General features: G+C 50.4%; 1 protein-coding gene across 1 annotated transcript in view; it reads right to left on the bottom strand.

Annotated features, from left to right (window-relative positions):
- Positions 1–21,163, bottom strand: part of EPHB1 (EPH receptor B1) — a 458,872-nt gene that overhangs the window by 11,222 nt on the left and 426,487 nt on the right. The window contains exon 13 of the mRNA XM_058294989.2: positions 2,461–2,610. Within this exon, the coding sequence (XP_058150972.1) occupies positions 2,461–2,610 (150 nt within the window). The remainder of the gene's footprint in view (positions 1–2,460; positions 2,611–21,163) is intronic.

Below are 21,163 nucleotides of genomic sequence, written 5' to 3'. Positions count from 1 at the left end.
AGGTAGGGACCCAGGGCCCCTGGTCTGTCCACAGCCTGGCTGACCCCTGCCCTGGGTGGAGTGACTGCAGCTCCTTCGGGGAGTGGGCAGAGTCCTTCCCGTGCTCTCGCGCCCTACGTGGGGGTTCCTGACTGCCCCAGACGTGTATTTCCCATGAACGCGTTGGGCAGCCGGCATGCCTTCTCGGCCTTCTGCCCGGGAGAGTGAAGTAGAGGAGCTCAGCGCAGTGGAAGAACCAGGGCAGAGGGGGTTAAGTTGAGCTCTGATGTTTCAATGAAACTGCACTCCTCTCCACAGACACTGCCACTCTCATTATCTCTGTCAATCAGATCCAAGCGGCAGAACTTCCAAGTTGCTCTCTCTGGCTGACAAACTCTCTGTACATGTTCAAAGACCTTCCTGGGCTCCGGAAGCCCAATTACCAGCACTCCGACTTGCCTCTGCAATTCTCTTCCTGAAAGCCTTTCAATTGTCATCTGTGAAATCCTTTATCGCCACCACCTCAGCGGTTTCTGAGGAGTGGGGCTGCAGCTGGAGCAGCCGAGAGCCCCTCCCGCTCACTTCCAGGCCAGGTTATAAGACGTTCTCTGAATAGGCATGGAATTATCTCCACCTTCCACAGGGAGCAGAGGTGCACTTTGGATTATGGTTAGGGGCTTTTCTTCGGAGACATACAATAAAATTATAATCAGCTGCTGCTTTGCAGATCCTGCTCAAAGACCAAATATTTGGGAAGTCTTCCTTTACCCCTCCCCCTCCCAAATGTTCCCAAGACCCTGTGTGTGTGCCACTGGACTGAAAATCTCTCAAAACTCTCAACAATAGAACCAGCAAGGCCTGTTGACTTCTAAAGTCAACAACACGGCTGGTGAACGAATGATCTGGGAATTCTCCAAGTCGAATATCAGAAATCCCATTTGCTTTCTCCACAAGTGAATGCATTTTGCTGAGAATATCTTAAATGCCAACCCCCTGCCTGACAGTTTTTGTGATCTGTTCTCTGTGTGCTCAATTGTTAATTGGACTAAGGTCCCTGGGCAGGGGCAGATGGGTCTGCTTTTTCTGGCTAACATTTCCTACTCCTCCAGCTGATGGGATGGATGGAGCCAGGGTGCAAGCGATGTCATCAGAGCAGACTCGGTGCCGCTTCCGTCACTTAGGGACTCGAGGCGCTCAGAGCCAAGGCGAGGCATGGATAACCACAGACGAGAGGAGACCCAGATGCCACGCGTGGCTGGAAGTGGGACCGGGCTAAGGAGGTGGTCATTTTGCCCACGTGCGGCTGAAGCCTCTTGCCCACGGGAGCATGGGGCATTGGCATGGAGGCTTCCCCGCTGCCCTTTCCACAGCCTCCCTGGGAAATGTTGCGCTAGCTCCCAGGTCTCCCCCTGTCTTAATCTTCTAAGCAATTGCCGTGGCTTCCCGAGGGCAGATTTCACAAGCCTAGGAGTGCCTCTGAGCTCCCCGAAGCATGGGGGCACTTGGATGTGGCCGGGCCCCCAACAGAGCTAGATCTGCCCTTGGCACAGCCTCGTATCTGTCAGACGAGAAAAGAGTAAGACTCCCAAGGTGACGGGAAGAGCAAGCAAGAGAGCACAGGCACGCGGGCTTTGCAAACAATGTCTTCTCAGCTCCTGGGGGAGTGTATGGATTCAAAATGCAAAAGAGGAGTGGTCCCAGGGGCAGATCTGAGGGTCAAAGGCGTGAGAAAATCCATCTGACTTCAAGTTGGAGGCTGTATCCCAAACGTGATCCCAAAATGTTTCCTCGCCCTTCGTTAATGATGGGAAAAGGTTCTCATTTGAAGGCCCCCAAATGCCTCTGGTTGAAGCATCTCAGATGACCCTTCCTCGTCTCTCCCTGTCCCCTGTGGGCAGCCTGGAGGGGTGGTAATGCCGGCCACAGGGACAAGGCTGTGCTCCCGCTTGCCCATCGGAATCTGACCGGCCTTGGGAAGCAGTCTCAGCTCTTCCTTCACCAATAGGTGACCCAGTCTCCCAGGAAAGGGGGCTCTCAGAGGAGAAAGGCCCCCACAGGGCCCCTCTTTCCAGCTGATGGGCACGTGTCCCAGAGCTAGGCTGCACCTGGCTCAGGCAGCCCAGTTGTCAGAGGCCAAAAGGCTTGGAACGGAGGCCAGACCTGCAGGCCCGAGCTCCCTCCCCTCCACTGTGCGGGGAGAGCACTGAGGCGAGACTTTGAAGCAGGGTAGAATTTCGGTTCAGGTTTTGGCCTGATCCACTCACAGTCCGCGGCCATTCAGAACAAGCCCCTTGCGACCTGGGCCGGAGTCTGTGCTCCAGGCACCTTTACAGGCTCGGGGTCATGGAACTGTCACTGCTCCCTGCTGGGCTGTTTGGTTGGCACAAACATCCGTGCCAGCCCTGAAGGCCCTGAGATGGCACCAGGAGGGCTGGGGATGCCCACGGCATCTATCCCTTGCAGGGGGTCGTGGGTACTCACGTCTTGGTTGGACATATCCCAGTAGGGTCTCTCTCCAAACGACATGACTTCCCACATGACAATCCCGTAGCTCCAGACGTCACTGGCCGAAGTGAACTTGCGGTAGGCGATGGCCTCGGGAGCCGTCCATCTCACCGGGATCTTCCCTCCCTGGAAGAAGGAGAACGGGTCAGCCCCACCGCCGGGGCTCCAGGTGATGGAAATAGACCCGGCGGGACCCTCCTCACGCCCTCCCCATGTCTCAGCAAACAGGGCGACTGAGAGAGCCCGTGCCGCACGGGCAGCCTGCGTGGCTGCACTGAGAGCAGCCCGAGGACCACAGTGACCTTGGCCGAGCCCAAAGGGTAGGTGGGTGCCTGCAGAGAGAGGGCTAGCCCTGAGGCTTCACTCCCCCACCCCTCCCGATTCCCGGCTTACTTGAGTCAAAGAGTGCTGCTTGGGAGGTAGAAGGGAGTGGAGGGGGTAACTGTCAAAAATGCACTAGGACCTGAAATTCCATTCGACATGGGATGGGCCACATCAACAGGGAGACGCGAGTTACGGTTGTATCAGTTCATGCAATGTAAAGGTCACACCATTTGGGCCAAGAAGAAACAAAACAGGAAGGAAAGAAGAGCCACGAGCAATAGCTCCAGGAGGGTGACAAGATCCCACTGTGCCCCCCTGCTTTGTGACGCTCCACATCGGGGTTGGGGTGGGGGGAGTCTTCCTAGCCCCGAATCCTGGAGCCAGCCTGGGCTGCCCTGGGGATTAACGGCCCGAAGCCGAGGCCTGCAGACCAGCCGGTGGCCTTGCCCGTCCTTCCAGAAGACAGGCGAGCCCAGAGGCTGGAGACCTGTTCTTCTAAAGGGCTGCCTTCGGTTTGTTTTGTCTTTTTTTTTTTTATTTAAGATTTATTTATTTATTTCTCTCCCTTCCCCCGCTCCCCATCCCGGTTGTCTGTTCTCTGTGTCTGTTTGCTGTGTCTTCTTTGTCCACTTCTGTTGTTGTCAGTGGAACGGGAATCTGTGTTTCTTTTTGTTGCGTCATCCTGTTGCGTCAGCTCTCCGTGTGTGTGGCGCCATTCCTGGGCAGGCTGCACTCTCTTTTGCGCTGGGCGGCTCTCCTTACGGGGTGCACTCCTTGTGCATGGGGCTTCCCTACACGGGGACACCCCTGTGTGGCAGGACACTCCTTGCGTGCATCAGCACTGCACATGGGCCAGCTGCACACGGGCCAAGCGGGGTTTGAACCACGGACCTCCCATGTGGTAGGCGGATGCCCTAACCACCGGGCCAAGTCCACCACCTGTTCTGTCTTCTTTTTGCCCTCCAACCCAATACCGGAAGTTTCCAGCTTGGCTCTCCGCTTGACCTCTCAGCTTGCCTGACAGACCGTGACCTGTTTTGTTTACTTAAAGAATAGGCAACAATTTGTTGAGCACTGCTTTGCGCCAAACCCCTTTGGGGGAGCTCAGGTCTGAGATGATTTAGTCGGGGGCCCTGACTTCAGGCTGTGCAGGCTACGGGGGCAGCAGATAAGAAAATAGATTTTTTTTTTTAGATTTATTTATTTATTTTTAATTTACTCCCCCCACCCCCAGTTGTCTGCTCTCTGTGTCCATTCACTGTGAGATCTTCTGAGTCCACTTGTATTCTTGTCAGCGGCGCCTGGAATCTGTATTTCTTTTTGTTATGTCATCTTGCTGCATCAGCTCTCCATGTGTGCGGCACCATTCCTGGGCAGGCTGCACTTTCTCTCGTGCTGGGCGGCTCTCCTTACGGGGCTCACTCCTTGTGCGTGGGGCTCCCCTACTCGGGGACACCCCTGTGTGGCACGGCACTCCTTGCGCGCATCAGCACTGTACATGGGCCAGCTGCACACGGGTCAAGGAGGCCCTGGGTTTGAACCCTGGACCTCCCATGTGCTGGGTGGACGCCCTATCAGTTGGGCCAAATCCGCTTCCCAAAACAGATCCTTAAATGCATTATGAAAAAAAGAGAGAAAAGTGATTTGTGTGAGGACGCTGGTGAATATGGGCTCTGGGAGCAGAGGGGACTTCCTCACACAGGTAGGGTGTCGGGGAAGGAGGCCGAGAGCAGTCGGAAGGTAGGTTCCTGGGCTGGTGAGGAGCACCTGGAGTCCTCGACTGGCTCTGGGCACCTGTACTGCCCCTTTGACCTGTGTGACCTGGGGCAAAATGCCAACCTCTCTGAGCTTTGCTCATCGAGAAAACAGGGGCGATAAGAACACCTGCTGCCAGGCAGTTGAGGACCGAATGGGTTCACATCTCTCTGGTGCTTGGCACAGGGCCTGGCCTGTAGGGTGGGGCCATGCACACGTCAGCTGGCACCTCCACTCTGCTCCCTTGACCCGAGGGACGAGTAGGGGCTAAGCAGGCCGAGGGGTGGAGGAGGAAAGACCAGGCAGTGCGAAGAAGGGGACGAGGGGGAAGAGGGTCACTGCAGGAAATCCCAGGGAGGAGTGAGGGAAGATGAGCGGAGCACAGAAAGCAGAGCTCACGTCCGCAGGGCTCTGGTGGCACTTAGAGGGGTAAGTGGGCACACAGCAAGCTTGCCCTCCAAGTCTCATCATGCCCTAGACACACATGATCCTTATTTTTAATTCTTCCCACCAAATCCCGAGGGTCCAGCCGTGGCCCTTCTGCAATGCCTGGGCCCTGCACTAAGCCTGCTTCTCCGGGGCCAGCTGGCCAGGTGGCGGGGGTGGCACCAGTGGGGGCCGCAGCTCCTGCTCGCCTCTCCCCACATGCCCCCCGCCTGGGCTGCAGGAGGCTATTTTCATACTGACCATCTTCACGATCTGCTCAAATGCACCAGAGATACATGTTGGACTTTAGCAAAAATACCTTAAAATGTATAAGCAATTAATCTGAGCAAGAGAGGAAGCTACAGGAGCAAACTGCAAAGGGTGATTGCATCTGGTTTCCTAGCTCAAGCCCGGGGGGCAGAAAGGAGTTCTGGCCTGGCCCTTTGCAGGCTCTTAGCCAGCTCTCTGCAAAGAAGGCAGTCCTGATTTCCCCCGAGAGCAGCGACTGGCTTTTGTGGTGGGAGATGTCCTCAGCTCAAATGCCAGCAACGTGACAAACGCCTGGAGGGCGGCTGGGGCTGCCACGGCAACAGGAGGCTCTGTTCTCCCCATCCCCCAAACAAGAACGGGTGTACTCTTTTATCTACATCGTTCCCATGGATGGGAAGAAAAGAGGAAAAGCCAGCCAGCGACGGTGGAAGTCGGTGTGGGAGAGCTGAGGGCCCGCGGTGGTGGCGGTCCCCAGTAGGGGAGTGGCCGTGGCCGCACCTTGGGACGTCGGGCTCTCCCCGAGGAGAAGGAATTTTGCTCTCTCAAGTGTGTCACCCCTGAGCGAGGCAGGAGGGAGCAGGAGTCTAATTAGCGTGTGTGTGTATTGAAAAGAGGCAGAGTGAGTGAGACAGGTAGAGAGACAGAGGGAAACGCAGTCTCAGAAGAGAGGTGCGAGATCCCACGAGGGAGAACTCAATGTGCATGTGTCAGAGAAAGAGAGAGGCAGCGAGATGAGAGTGCGGTTCTCCTGCGTTTCAAAGAGGCGATTAGGGAGTCTGAAGGTGTGCGCCTTGCCTGCCTGGAGCAGACCCTGGGCTGTCGGTGACAGCTGGCGAGCTGCTCCCTCTTGCATGCAAAGTGGCAGGGCCGGGCCCAGGGGGAGGGGCCCTGAGCCACCCTGCCACCTCTCCCTGTCGGGCCCCACCGAGCACGGAGCGCGCCTGTCACCGCCACCCTCTCCATCCCAGCGGGGCGGAGGAGCTCGCGGGAAGAGCTGCCCCCGGACGGGCAGGTGACAGCTCGTCCTGACCGGCTGTCCCAGGCAGCCAGGAGCAGGGGACGCTGACCTCTGAGGCAGAACAGAAGAAAACGCAAAGCCAGGGCCCGACGGGGATGGGTGCTTGCTTTCCGGGGACTCAGCTTTCTCTCCATCTTTTCAAACGCCCTATCAGCAGCCGCTGCCTTCTGATGCTCCCAGGTGATTAGGGTGATGGTTATTTAACTTCGATTATACGAAAGGAACTGTTGAGAGGAGGGGGACCAGCCCCATGGAGCGGGGCTCGATAGAAGAGGAGGTGAAACGATGCGGGCAGGGCTTGGCCAGGCAGCCGGAAGCTCCACCTGCTGGGAGAGCACCTGGGCCAGAGCCAAAGCCGGCGCACCCACAGGACGGCAACGTGCTCCGAGGGACGGAGAGCAGGCGAGGAGGCTCTGGGGGTAAGAGCGGAAGGGGTTCTTTGAGAAGGAATCTGCAGCCCCCGTGGGCAATGGGGGACTGACAGGGAGCCCGAGGAGCACTGTCGCCGGCCCGAGGCTTCCACCAGGCCCCGGAGGGCCCAGCTCCCCCAGGGGCGCCGCGGGCACCGGACGTCCTGCTGGTGCCCAGGCTTCCCCAGCGCTGCTGCGGGGGGCACGGGTGGGACATGGGAGGAGGGAGAGGAGCGGGAAGCCCTGAGCCCCGATCGGGCCCTGAGCATCCCCCAGGGCTTCGCACTCACTTTCACACCAAGTCGAGTTGACCGGTGGCTGCTAAGTTCTTTAAAAATGGGAAAACTGCCGCTTTGGGACAATCATGCCTTAACCCAGGTATGAGACCAGAGATTACAATGCAGTGGTGTGTGTGGGTGGAAAACGTATCTCCCAGCAGTGGATTAGTCCTGGCAGCGGCAGGTGCGACGCCAGCAGGTGTTGTGACACTGACGGGGGATGTTTCAGTGTAGGGGAACTCAGGTTCTTCTGCTTCAGCCGGCCTGCAGCGGCCTCCAAGCACCCACTCTCCCCTGTGCCCTGCTGGGGATAGAGTAGTGATGAAACTCAGTCACGCTGTCCAGGAGCAATGGACAGCTTCTTGCCACACAGTCAGCTCAGCCTCTTGCCACCGCGACACTAGCTAAGTACAGCTCATAGCTTTGGTTCTAGAATCCATGGCATCTAAAGTTCTCCAGGGAAACGGGTGTCTGGGTGTGGCCCTGATGCCCAGGGCTCATTACGTACCCCAGAAACACCCAGAGGGCAACACTTCTGCCTTGGCACTGCTATAGTTCTTGCCTCCAGCGTCCTGTGTGAGAGGCAGTCTCAGTGCGATGTGGCAGAGAACCAGACGCGCATCGCTATCAAGCACAGCAATTGTGGACTTGTTCATCAAATAACGGAATAATGCTGCACAAGGAACCTTCTTTCAAGTTCGGAAGTGATAGGGTTTATGCCCAAGAGCTTCAGGTGATAGTTCTGAGTTTCAGAATACTTTCTATTCCAAAAGGTTCTAGAGATGAAAACAGGGACATTCGAACCAGACTGACCGTGGACTGAGGTTCATTTCTCCTCTTACTCTTTGTGTGATGGACACCAGAGAGGAACCTCTTTGAGCCTTGCTTTGCTGATTTGTACATTTGGGATATTATACATTAAACCATAGCAGGTATGGGAAAATCCAATGGTATATAGGTAAGTCACAAAGGATATTATTGTTACCTTCAAACAACAATTTACTGAGCATGTACAATGTTACCACATGCTAGTTTTAAAATACTGTCATTAAATTCCCAGGTGGCAGAACCATCATGGGCTACTACGCAGGGGTGAGGAATACTTCCAATATCTTCAATTAAAGAGTGGGCCCCCCCAGGCCCCCCTATACTATCCGCACCATGTTGTTGATCAGGTCCAGGACAGATCGACACCTGGAAGCACGGCCCCCGGCTTAGCCCAGTTAGTGCTGTGGGCAGCACCAAGGCGCTTCTACCGATGTGACGATGAGGACAATAACCAGAAGGCAGCAGGGGGATGCGCCAGAGCCACCACCACTGTTCCTACTTGCTAGGGAGGCATGACTTGCCGAAAGGAGAATTCCAGCCTGACTCTCCAGCAGCGCCCTCAGACCCACGTGGCACTGCAGGCTGAGCTAGCTGCATCCTAATTGCATAACACGGGCTGAAGGCAAGGCCGATACTCCTGTTTCCACTCACCCAGGAGGCCTCGCCTCATGGTACCTCTCAAGCTTGGCGGCCCACTGGACCACCTGGCAGAGAGAGTTTTTAAACACTGGCAGGTCTCCTACCGCATCCAGCATCTGGACATGGCGTCCCTGCATCGGGATGCTCTGACACGCATCCTGCGATCCTAATGTGCAATCGTTTGTCACAGTCATTGGCCGGAGCCTGTAGTCCTCAAGTTTCGGCAGGCCTCAGAATCTCCTGGAAGACTTGTTAAAACAGATTACTGGACCCTATCCCAGAGTTTGCAATTTACTGGTTCTGGGATAGGGTTTGAGATTTGCGTTTCTAAACAAGTTCCCACTGTGGTTTCCACACTCTGAGAACCGCTGGCATGGACCGACCTGGCAGGGATTGCATTAGGTTTCCTCCTGAATACCAACTCTGATCATTGTTAGAGGCTGTGTTAAGAAGGACTCAGAGGCTTAGCAAGGAAGAGGAATATGACTGATGAGCGATGCCTGCAAAGGGTGAGGGCCAGGTGGCCAAATGCGTGACAAGGATTTGCTTACACTGGATTGACCTCAAATGATCTTGCAATGATGAAAAAGAAGGGGGAAAAAGGCAGCAAGGGGGCTTCTCCAAAGTTTCCACTGAGTATGTCTATGGCCCAAGGGTAAGGGAGGGTGAACTAAGGGGCATTTTACATTGCGTATCTATCAAGGTGCAGTGGGCACTCCCCTTGGAGCTGCAACACCCTGGCTGCAGTGGGCCCAGTGTGGGTGAGCTCAAGCACAGGGGGCCCTGTCCTCAGTGGGAAGCCAGGTGCCACTCCTCTCCTATTCCCAAGTCACTGCCCGCTGCCCTGGACAGAGAGGTCTAAAGTAGGCTGTGAGTGTTCAATTAAGAAGGTATTTCAGAATGAATGTCTCCACTTAAAATCACTCTGAAAGTACACTGACCCATTTTCCCCAAAGTAATGAGTAAAGTGATTTTTCTAGATAAGACCCCTATCAGCCAAGGAGGAGACCGGTCTGCGTAGAAGGTTATCTTTCTCTGAGTGTTACCAGCTTCTAACAGCCAGCGGAAACGGCTTCTCGCTGAATTGCAACTGAGTCTATATCATAAAAAGGCCGTTCCCAGTTCCCCAGGATGCCAGGAATTTGCATGAAAACAGTCTCTCCATCTTCTGAGAGAGTTCATCTGGCCCTGCTGCTTATTTCTTTCCAGAAGCCACAATCTTGATGGTGACACTGTAATTTATTACTGTGCTAAGGGTTATGATGCAACAGACAGAGAATTAGAACTTGAGGTGGGAACAGGTGAGCTTTTGGAGAGGCTGGGCTCGTTTGTCATGCAAATGGCACGCATCACAGCGAGAAGGGCTGGGGGAAAGACAGTCCAGAAAGACACACAGCATTGGCTGCTGGCAAAATGGTTTCTAAATAGCATGTTTTTCAAAGCCTTTTTTTTAAGCATTAGCTGCTCCTCCGAAATGAACGACACGGTGTATTTCATACTAGTAATAAAATATGTGGCTTGAATAACTATAAATGGAGAGATTTACAGTCGGTGGGGACCCTGCTGCCTTTTCCTGGAGCTTTGTGGGAGTCGAATCCCTCTGCGCGTAGCCGCAAAAGGTAATTGCAGCCCCAACATCATTTCCCAGCAGCTAGAGAAAGGCCTATTTGGATATAAATTAACTAAAATATATGGGTGATAGTGTGTGTTTCATGTGTGATGAACAGAGAGAGGCCACTTGGTGACGTTTCCCAGCTGGAAAAAAAAAATCCCATTCTTCAAACAGGCATTTCTCTGTACTGTATCGTTAGGGCCAAAAGCCACGCTTTCCTACCCACCCCCCCAAGAACCCCCTGATGCCGGGCATGTGGGCATTATTATTGTTTTTTTATCACACAGCACTTCTTGAGTGTATAATTAAAAAGAAAGGGTGGAGGGAGGGACCAGGACTAAATAATTCATTTGCTGCATTTGTTCACTTGACGAGCAGGTGCTGGGTACCCTCCTGGTGCCCCGCCAGGGACGGTAGAGGGGAAGGCGACCACGTCACCTCTGCCCTGAGAAAAACAACGTCCAGGCAGCCCTGCAGTGGCCAGTTCCGTGGTCGTGTGGCCTTGGGCTCTCCTTGGGCAACTCCCAAAGCCTGGGCCTTGTCATCGGAGCTCCGGAAAAGTCTGTCCCTCTGGAGAGAGGTTGGATCAACGGGCCCAGGGGGTTTGGATTCTCTGGGTACTCTGTACCCAGCTTTACCGTCCCTCGTGGGGGACCTCTGATAAGCTAGGGAGGCGCCAGCACCCCCTCGGGGACCAGGTGAGCCAGGCTGTGCGTGCCCTGCTGCTGAAACAAAAAGGCCTCTGGCAGAGAGGGGCCTAGTGGGGGGAGTGACCCTCCAGGCTCCTCGGATGGCAAGACTGGCATGGCGTGGAGGATCAGGGATGGGATGGTGGGGGTCGAAGGGCCTGGCGCCCACCTCGCTGCCTCCCCTTCTCTCCTGGACCACATCCAGGGCATGCATTGCTTCTCCAGACATGGCAGGAATCGTGTTTGTTTTTCCTACAGTTCCTTTTTTCGTCCAGGGCATCTTTTTTTTGTCCAATGCATCCATTGCTTCTCCAGACATGGCAGGAATTGTGCTTTTTCCCCGATTCCCCTTAAACCCCTGCTTCACTCCTACCTACCCCCCAGCCCCAGGCCCACCGAGGGACCACGGTTCTCTCCTTTTACAGCCAGTCTACTTGCCATGCCAGCCACCCCTAGGTTTGCCTGCTTGTCCGTGTCTCCATCAACAGGCCGTGCCACCTCCCACCCGTGCCCATGGGGTCCCAAGTGACCCTCAGTCACCTGCACTCTCCTCCCAAACAATTCTCTGCCCTGTGCCCAGAAGACGTGCCCCCGCAGGGGCTCTCAGCAGCAACAGCAAGAAGTGCGGGCTACCACGTGGTAGATTCTCCAGCCCTGGAGAAGACTGGGGCTCTCAGATGGAGGCCGGCCATTGCTCGGCCACCTTGGCAAGCCATGCCCAGCTCTACAGGAACCCGTGAGGTGCATTCTGTGCCCTCACCGGTTGGCTGCGGTCCTCGATTCTATTTCCGTCCTCTTCACGACATCGGCCGCACTGGCGTGGTAAGTCCTTTCAGCAGGTGTACCAGGCGTCCCCGCGTTCACTTGGTAAGTTTTGATGCCTTACCCGCATCCACCAGCCACACCTCCGGTCTCTCCCCCACCCCCGCCCTCCAACAGCAATTTAAAGAGAATCAGTCACGGTAAACAGCTGAGCCCCTCCCGGCCCTGAACGGCTCTCCCTCCTCCACAAGGCTCCCCTACCCAGGCAGCAGCTATAACCAAGCCACTTAACCACACTGTCTTACTGCCTCCACCTGCCTGAGGGGATAATCGTGCTTAATTATCTCAGCGGGGGTCTGAGCTGCTGGCTGGCTGGCGGGGCGCACCCTCTCCCCCCGCAGCAGGGCTGTCCTCTGCCCCGTGCGGTGCGCGGTGAACCGGCCTTGAGGGCCGCCCCTTACGGACTGGGCCCTGGAACTGGCCGGGAGGGAGGGGGCCATGGGCCCCCACCTAATGAAAGGCAGTCCGGGGCTTGCAACCTTCCTTCCCTTCCAAATCTCCTGCTGATGCTTCCTCCTCTCAGATAACAGAAAAGAAGGGAAATAAATGGAGAAGTGTGTTCCAGTGTGTTTGGGGAGGGAGCGGGTGGGTAGGGAGGAGGGACCTGATTTCTCAGAGAAAATGTTTGGCTTCTGTTCTACTTGTACAGAAGACGGAGCCCCTTACTCTAGGTCCCCGCCCACCTGGCTACCATCTACCAGACGGCCCACCTCCCAGTGGGTTCTGGGATGCGAGAGACCACGTTTGTGCCTGAACATTTAAAGTGTAGCTACAATCACAGGGAAGAGTGTCATGGAAATGAAGTGGAGAATATCAAGGGGCACGTCAGAGTGACATGGGAAAAATTAACACTTACTGCTCCTTTTAAAAAGTAAAGCATTAATTGGTACAATGCCCAGGTTGGGAACAAGTTACAAAAACCAAGGAGACCCTCCCTGTTTGAGGGAGGGAATGGGGAAATGGACACAGCTCAAGAAACATGGCAGGAGTATAACTTGGCAAAAGGTTTTGGGAGGTTTTTCTTCCAAAATTTAAAATATGCAGTCTTCACCTCACCCAGAAGGCAGGTGTGATTCCTTGAGAAGGACACACCATCATTTATGTAATGCATAATGCATAACCCAGATCTAATCATGAGGAGATATCAGGCAAACCCAAATTGAAGAAGGACCTATTAATAAAATAATAAGAACTGCATTTTAAAAAAATGCCAATATCGTAAGAAAGCAAAATGTTCCAGATTAAAAGAGACTGAAGGGATATGGCAACTAGATGCAGTATCTGATCCGAGAGTAGATCCTGTACGAGTGGGAAAAAGTGCTAAGAAAGATATTTTTGGGTGAGTCGACAAAATTAGAATACAGACAGTGGATGAGTTAAACGTATCTTATCAAGATTAAATGGCAGAAGTTGATTACTGTATGATAGCTCTGTAAGGGAATATTCCTATTCTTAGGAAATATCAAAATACACACTTAAATATTTAGGGGCAAGGAATCATGATGGATGTAACATATCTTCCAAGACTTCGGAAAAACATCCTTTAGAAAGGGTGTGAGTGAGTGAGGGCATGCAGCAAATAATAAAGAAATGGAGTAAACACGATAGCCATAAATGAATCTGGGCAAAGGGTTTATGGGTGTAGTTTGTATTATTCTTGTTCTTCAAACTTTTCTGTATGTTTGAAATGACTGAAACATTTTAATGGACAAAATCTGTAAACCAGAAATTTCTCTCTCTGGAATTCATTTTACAGGAATACTCATACAAGGGTATAGAGAGACCTACTGAGAATATTCACCGAAGCACTGTTTGAAATAACATAACACTGGAAGTTACCTAGAAGGCCATCCAAAAAGAGCTTGTGGAGTAATTTCTACAGGTTGTCCATTCAGTGGATGCCTGGGAAAAAGTCTGGGAAACCAACAGGGGTAGCAGCAAAAGGTTTCCGGAGGCACTGGCTCAGGAAGTGAGCAGGGAAAAGGCTCCTGAGTGGGAGGGAGAGGCTCTGCAGTTGTGTGCGTCCACGCTGGCACTGCGTGGTGCTCGGCCCGCTTGCTGTGGTGCTCCGTGCCTCTGCCCGGCCGCCCCGGCAGTGTGGGACCTCTGCAGACCTGCACTCCCCAGTCTTGCCCCAGCCTCGAAGCTCTGCCTAGAGCCGGGGGGCCTCAGCTGCGGCATTTTCTGGAATTGGAGGGTCATGGCAGCACAGCCCACTGAAGCCCGAGACCCCCTCTTTTCAGAGGGGTCAGAAGCCGTGCTATCTGGAGTTGGTGAACTGAGAACCCCCAAATCAATTCCCATCTCCTCTGGAAAACTGACACCAAGCCCATCTGGACAGTGGGAGCCTCGGAGCGAGGGGGCCAGGGTGGGGACAGAGGAGTGAGCGGCTTAAAGGAGCTGAGCGCCAACTGCAGCCCCGCTGCCCACGAGGCAGGCGTCTTCGAGCAAGTGGTCTCCATTTTCTCATCTGCCAATGGAAACCGATAATACTACCTCCCTCAGTGAGTGCGGAGAACCTACGATCCTTCGAGAGCCTGCACACGCATTCCTTGCCCTTCGATCCTTTGCTGTATTTGCAGTCCTGGAGACCTTTTGCTGCTGCTCCTCTAGGTTTCACAAGCTCTGAAATCCTCGTCCCTGGGGAGGCATTTTGTGCCTGCAGGACTACACCCCAGAGCATTCCCCATTTGTCCAAGATGCAGCAACAGCATAACTACCTCATACAGAACGCATACTATAATCTGAGGACATATCTAAACATTTTACATATATTAACTGATGTAACCCCGGCAAAAACCTTATAAAGTAAGGAAAGTGTTATTATCACAACCATTTACAGATGGGGAAACCGAGGCACACGCAAGTGAAGTAACTCTTTTGTGAGGGCCCGCAGCCAGGTGGGCTGCCTACAAGGCCGTGCTCTCAACAGCTCTTTAGGCCCTTTCCTCACGGCCTGTGCTCAGCTGCCCCGCCAGAGCCCTCTCAAGGCCTGGGCACCCAGAGTCCCTTCTCCCGGGGGCCCAGAAGGCTCAGAGGATAACCCTCGGTCTCAAGCCAAGAGCAGGGCAGGGAAGGTCACAGGCTCCTGGCCTCCGCCACGGTGGGCAGGGGCCCTCCCACTGGCCGCGTGGAGTCTGGAAGTTCTGAATCCAACGGCAACATCTCAGGATCGCCCAAGGCCTAGGAGATTTTCACCTTCCTGGGCCCCCCAGGAACGCATTTTACTGTACGTAGCAAGGGACGGGTAAAATTAAACAGGAGGAGAGCAAGGCAGCTTAGCTCCAGATTAGAACAGGCGTGGAGGCAGCCAGGCAGGAAGCAGAGAGCCCGCGTGCTCCTGGGCAGAAGGGACTTCGTCTGCGTCCCTCCTCACCCTCAGAGAAAGCACAGGCTTGCTGCGCTGAAGGTGGGGCGGGGTGGGGAGGGACGGAGTAAGACCAGATCGGAAAGGCCATCGCCTAGAACAGGGGTTGGCAACCTGGGACCAGATGAGAATCTTAATATTTTTGGCCAAAGGTCATTCGAAAACTTTCCAGACAAAAATCAAAGTGAATGTGATCTTCAGAATGTTTAAAGCTCAAAGAGAATGAGGCTGTATTTCCAAGGGGAACGAAGGGACCTGGATTGGCTTATGACACTCTGATACCATCTGAAATATCCCTTTTCAGAAGGGAGGCCCCTTGCTTAGAGCAGAACATCAAGTGCTCACTGGTCATGGTGGCTGGAGTTGGAAGACATCATTTTGCAACCGTGACAGTAAAGATTGGTTCAGGCAAGAATCATCAATGGGTGCTACAACTGAGATTTTGATGAGGGGCAGGATATTTGTATGTCCTAACAGTGTCTTTCCATAGAGTGCTTATTAGTTATAAGAGGAAAAAAAAAGTGATCTATATTATATGTAACTACACATTGGGGAAATTGGGCAAAACCTCAAACAGGTGATCAAAATAAACACAACCAGTGAGGGCAGATGGCTATCTCATGACATCCTAACGAAGGACATGGCATTACTAACATGGGATTAAGGCCAAGGTTGTAAAGTCTGGATCCAATTAGGAGAAAACATCAGAAAATCCAAAAGGAGGAATGTTCTCTGAATGAAAAAAGGTGAATACATTCTTTAAAAAAAAAAAGTCAATATCATGAAAGACAAAGCAATGGAAATGTTCTAGATTGAGGGAGACTAAAGAGACATGAAAAATGTATGTGATATTTGATCCTAAACTGTGGATTCCGAAGGGCAGCCACTTCCAGTAACATTGGTTTGGTTAAAATTAAAAATCTGATCCATGCTGTAGACACTTTCATTTTTTTTTTAATTTGTGAAATTTTGCAGTTGATCTGGTGTCTAAAGGAGTTCTCTAATCAAACAGTAGCATGCCCTTTTTGAAGTTGTTCTTGAATGAGCTCTCCAATGAAGAGAGCCCCAAGACATTGACATCAGAGCTTCAGTACTAGGCAGTAAACATGAGATAATACGGACAAGTTCCTAGATTTGGAGCTTCTAAATTCAACAAAATGTCCCTGGAAGTGTTCTAGAAGACTAATGATGGCCATGGTTTCTAGAGCCTCTTCCAGGCTTGGAGAAGTATGACTGGGGACAGAAATGCTGACCAGCTGGAAGTGACCCAGTGCCATCACTTTTGATGGTCTATATATTTTCAAATAACACTTGCAGCAGGAAAACCCTTGCTTGAAAAGGAAGCCTTGGTGAGAGAGCTCAGTATCTAAAGCAGGTAAGAAGTGTGATGTAGGATTGAAAAGGGTGGGTGGTCTTGAGCCTGGCTTGGTCTCCCCATCACCCAGCAGTGCCATGGCTCCATTCCTGGAAAACTAGGCCACAGTAAGAAGAGCACTTATCACGGCCTGCCCATGGCTAGAGAAGCTTCTGGAAACCCAGACGTAAGGGTTGACCTCGTATCTTTTCCTTTCCTTTGATTCACACATGTGTTCTAGCATAACTGTTTTAATTTTGATTTTATTGAGACTCTAAAATGGGTAGGCCCGCTGCTGGGCCAAGGACTTCTTGTGCCTAAATGGGGGTATGCTGCCTGCAGGTGACTGGATGGACCCTAATTCTCCACTACAGGTATTTCTGTGACAATGTCATATATATATTCTAAAAAATCTCATATTCTGCAAACCTTGCCATAAAATAATGGAGCTTATGGGGAAAAACAGATTTAGAGAAGAGCATTCAAAAACTAAAAAAACATAACAATCCCAATAAAAACAGTGGCACAGGTAAGTTGTAGCCTGCACTTTTTACCCAGGGTATCAGTTGGTTGATGCTTTGCAGCCTCAATCCCTGGATTTTGTACTTGTTCCTTGGAAACTTAGGTCCTAGAGGACTTCCCATCTCATAGAGACCAGTTCCATCAAAAGAAAAAAATAAATCCTTGTTAAAAAATAAAAATTTAACACAAAGGACAATGTCCCTAAAATTTCCTCATTTCTACTCTCAGCTTTGTTAGATAACTTAGTGGAAAATATTGGGGCTCTTGAAGATACCAAACTAGCCACTATTTGCACTAAAGAAAGGCCTTTCTGCCAAGATGCAACTTTTTTCTTAAGGTCTTCTCATCTTGCCAGGGCTTTTTCTTGAACTATAAGAAAGCATACCTCTAACTGCTTCAAAACATAAATATCCTAGGAAAAGAAAATCTGAGAGCCATAGAACCTCTGCATTAGACTGACATCGTTCCTCCCTGACCAAGCACACATCGAGCGAGTTTGCACTGAGGAAACACACTAGCAGAACAGAGCCCAGGTTCAATTCCATTTATGTGACACCTCTGGGGAGGTGAGAGCAAGGGGATGTTCATTAGCTACCTACTGGGTGCCATCATTCAATTCTCTCAATAACACTAAGAGGTTCTTATCCCCATTTTAGAGTTTAGAGAACTGAGGTGCGTGAAGTAAAATACCTCAGCCAGGTTATATAATGTGTTTGTAGCAGAGCCAGGGTTTAAATTTGCCTCCTTGCCATCCAAGCTTGTGCTCTTTATATTGTGCTGGTTAGTTTTTACAGTACAATCCCTCCACTTGCCTTATTAACTGAAAGGAAATATTACAATAATTGCTAATATAATTATTAGTTAATTATTATAATATATAATATATATTATAATATAATAATTATTAGCTAATATAATCATTAGTTCACAGCTAAATATAATTATATTTAGCATGCCATATATTGTTGGAACCAAATCTTACCCACCCCAAAATCAGGAAAAAGTGTTTTTACTAAGATCTAGAACAATCCTATTTCATCAGCTTCTATTATATATATATTTATTTATATTTTATAGGGCTTTAGATGTTTATTAAAGAACTTTCAATAATGGATTTCCCCTTTGATCTTCATGACAGTCATGGGAGGTAGACCAGGTATACGATAGTCTACCATTCGATAGATAATGGAACGGAGGCTTGAGAGGTAAGTAACTTGCCCAAGTTAATAGTTGGCAGCCTCAACTCAAACCATGTTTTCTGACTCAAAATCCTTATAAGTGGTTGAGGGAGCCACTCTTCAGAATTCCCTACTATTAAATCTTGTGCATATAACTGTCTGCCATTAAATCTACGGAACTTGTTATGTTACACGACTTGAAATATGGTGAAACTACCGAAAAATAAAGCAAGGAAAAAATGAGTTCAGTGTGTTTACTGAAGATAGTGATTACTGGTGGGATAATGGTATCAATGGCCAATAAAAACAACAAAATTTGAATAATGGGTTTTAAATGGCAGTACAGTGTTTACATACTAAAATCATTTCCTAATACTGAGAACTGTTACAGAGTAGTAATCATTATTTTAGTATATCATTTGCAACAGGCAAAAGTAACTTGGGAGGACTACTAAGGGATCCCTCCCACACCTCTGTAGCCACACCTTTGCATCTTAATTTCTCCAGATGTAGGATGTCCAACTACAAAACCACACCATATCATTGTATTGGTGATGGTTTAAAAGCACATGACCTTGCATTGCTTAGCATTCAGCGGGGAGCTTCCCTGCCATCCTCTATGACCCCTGCAGAGAAGTTCTGAAAAAGGATGGGGCCTAAAGTCGGGGTTTCCAGACCCTTCCTAAGTCACAGGCCAGAGTCCTGGAGTGTGTGCCCAAAACAGGCACCTCTGATAGACAGAAGGTTGTAAGAAAATGCACAGGCTCACAAGCATAGTCATTAGTATCAAGGGCTCATTGTTGGACCTTCCTTCTTTTTTGATCTTCACCGTTGCACTTGGGGGATTGTTGCTGTTCCTTTACGGATTGTGATAGAGCTCCCGTGGCTAGGAACTCAGCACTCCCTCAGTTGTTGTTTTTAATTGTAACCACTATGAAAATATCCAAACATTTTTATGTACTCTGGATATATGCCCTGTAGAACTGCCTGCCAACCATGTGTCCCCTGTCAGTAACATCCCACCCCAGTATTCCTCCCCTGCCATTGTTGATACTCTTCTTTAAAAATGAAGCCCAATATATTGCCAGGTTCCATTAAAAGTAAAATGGAATATAGTGATGAGTTTAAAGGTTAGATATAGAATACATATTAATTTAGGAAAATTAAGGTAAAAATAAATTGGGGTATCAAAAAATTAAAATATGCAAAAGCTTCGTTTTTGATGTTTTGCCTTCCATCACTGCAATAAGTGTTGCCCTGTATGCAAACTGGCAAGGCAACTCCTTCCGTCTTTTCCTCAGTGTCTATATCCTATCTTTTCCTTTTCTTTTTTTTTTTCCTAATTATTAAGCTTATCTTCACAAAAGTCTTAGATCACAGTAATTCATACATACAAAATACAGTACTCCCACATATCCAACATAAAACCCTTTTCCCTTCCACAGCAATAATCTTTTCACATCTTCACACTATATTTACTGAAACTGATGTACAGATATTGAGATAATAGCTTTCAAACAAGGCAACATTCGGGTTTACATTGTGGTTTATATTTTAGACTACACAATTTTCTAAATTTTTAGTTATCTTATGTTTTACATTATGATTTACATTTTAGCCTATCAGCCCCTATATATTTTTGGTGTAATTTAACATGTCTTATATCCATCCTTGCATAATCTTGTGGAACACTTCTATTGCCCACACAGTTACATTGGTTCCATCTATTAAATACCTCTCTCCCCCTCCCCTTAGGGCCCACAGTGACAGTCAATCTTCATTGATTGAAGGGCCATATCCAGAGATACTTGCAACAGTGTTGAGGGCTTGACATGCTCAACTGTGCTAATTCACTGGGAGCCTCCAGTTCTCTCAAGAGATACAATTCCCTCTATTTGAGAACATCAGTCCTCCCCAGGATGTGGGTATACCTTTGTTCTCATTATATGGGTCTTTATCCAATGATATAACCCATATGGCAAAATGAGCATTCCCATACTCCCTAGGAGCCTGTCCTGCATCGGATTATCCTTAGAGTTACAGGGTGCCTAAGAGTTACCTCCTGAGAGCCTCTGTGTTGCTCAAATGTGGCCAGTCTCGAAGCCAAACTCAGCATGTAAATGTGTTGCCTTCCCCCCCAGCATGGGACATGACTTCCAGGGATAAGCCTCCCTGGTGCCGAGGGATTACTACCAAGTACCAGCTGATGATGTAACTAGAAAATGACCTTGAATATAAGGGTCAACTCAGACCAGCAAAATATCTCAATCTACATATAATACCAGGAGTTAAAAATGCTTTTTGACCTGAATAAAAGGGGGAAATGGAAAGGACAAATGAGTTTGTATGGCTATGAATCTCCAAAAAGAGCTGGGAAGTTATCTGAGGGGTTGCCTTCATGCACTCCTCAGCAGAGTCCCAGAGACAGATAAAGTAGATACAACCCCAGGTATTGGTTCTACTGAGGGCTACAGAGACCCACAGGTTCTATGGTCATGGCAGATGGAGTTCAGTACCATGTCAGTTGGCTCTACTTTGGAGTTTGTGTTTCTGTGTGATGGAGCTGGACTCAGATGTGATCTTTGCCCACAAGCCTTTCCAGTTACTTTTACCAGAACTGTAGTTGGTGCTGGGGTTTAATGTATATCCAGGGGACCTGAATCTCTGGACTGACCATGTGATAGCCAGGCCTTGAGCCTCAACAGACTTGCAACCCCTACACTCTGGTTTATCGGACTTACCCCACTCAGCTAACATGGAGGTGAGGAAGGTCAACCACCACACCAGGGAGCCAAGAGTGCCTACAACTGAAAGCAGGAGAATTGCACCCAGCATCCATGTGGAATCTAAGCCCCCTCTTGATATAGCTGTGGAGTGGAGACAACCATTCTAAGGTCCACAGGATGGAGGAATAGAGTATGGATTAGAGTGAACTTACTGATATTCTATTCATGAACTATTGTGATTAGTAATCAAAGAAAATGTGGCATTGGTGTGGAGAAAGTGGCCATGGTGGCTGCTGGGGGTAGGGAGTGGGAAGAAGAGATGTGATGTGGGGGCATTTTCGGGGGTTGGAGTTGTCCTGGGTGGTGCTGCAGGGACAGTTACTGGACATTGTATGCCCTCCCATGGCCCACTGGGTAGACTGTGGGAGAGTGTGGGCTATGAAGTGGACCATTGACCATGA

This window comes from Dasypus novemcinctus, chromosome 4 (assembly GCF_030445035.2).
Source record: "Dasypus novemcinctus isolate mDasNov1 chromosome 4, mDasNov1.1.hap2, whole genome shotgun sequence".
In the NCBI taxonomy this organism is placed as follows: Eukaryota; Metazoa; Chordata; class Mammalia; order Cingulata; family Dasypodidae; genus Dasypus; species Dasypus novemcinctus.
This window is presented reverse-complemented; position numbering and strand designations above follow the sequence as displayed.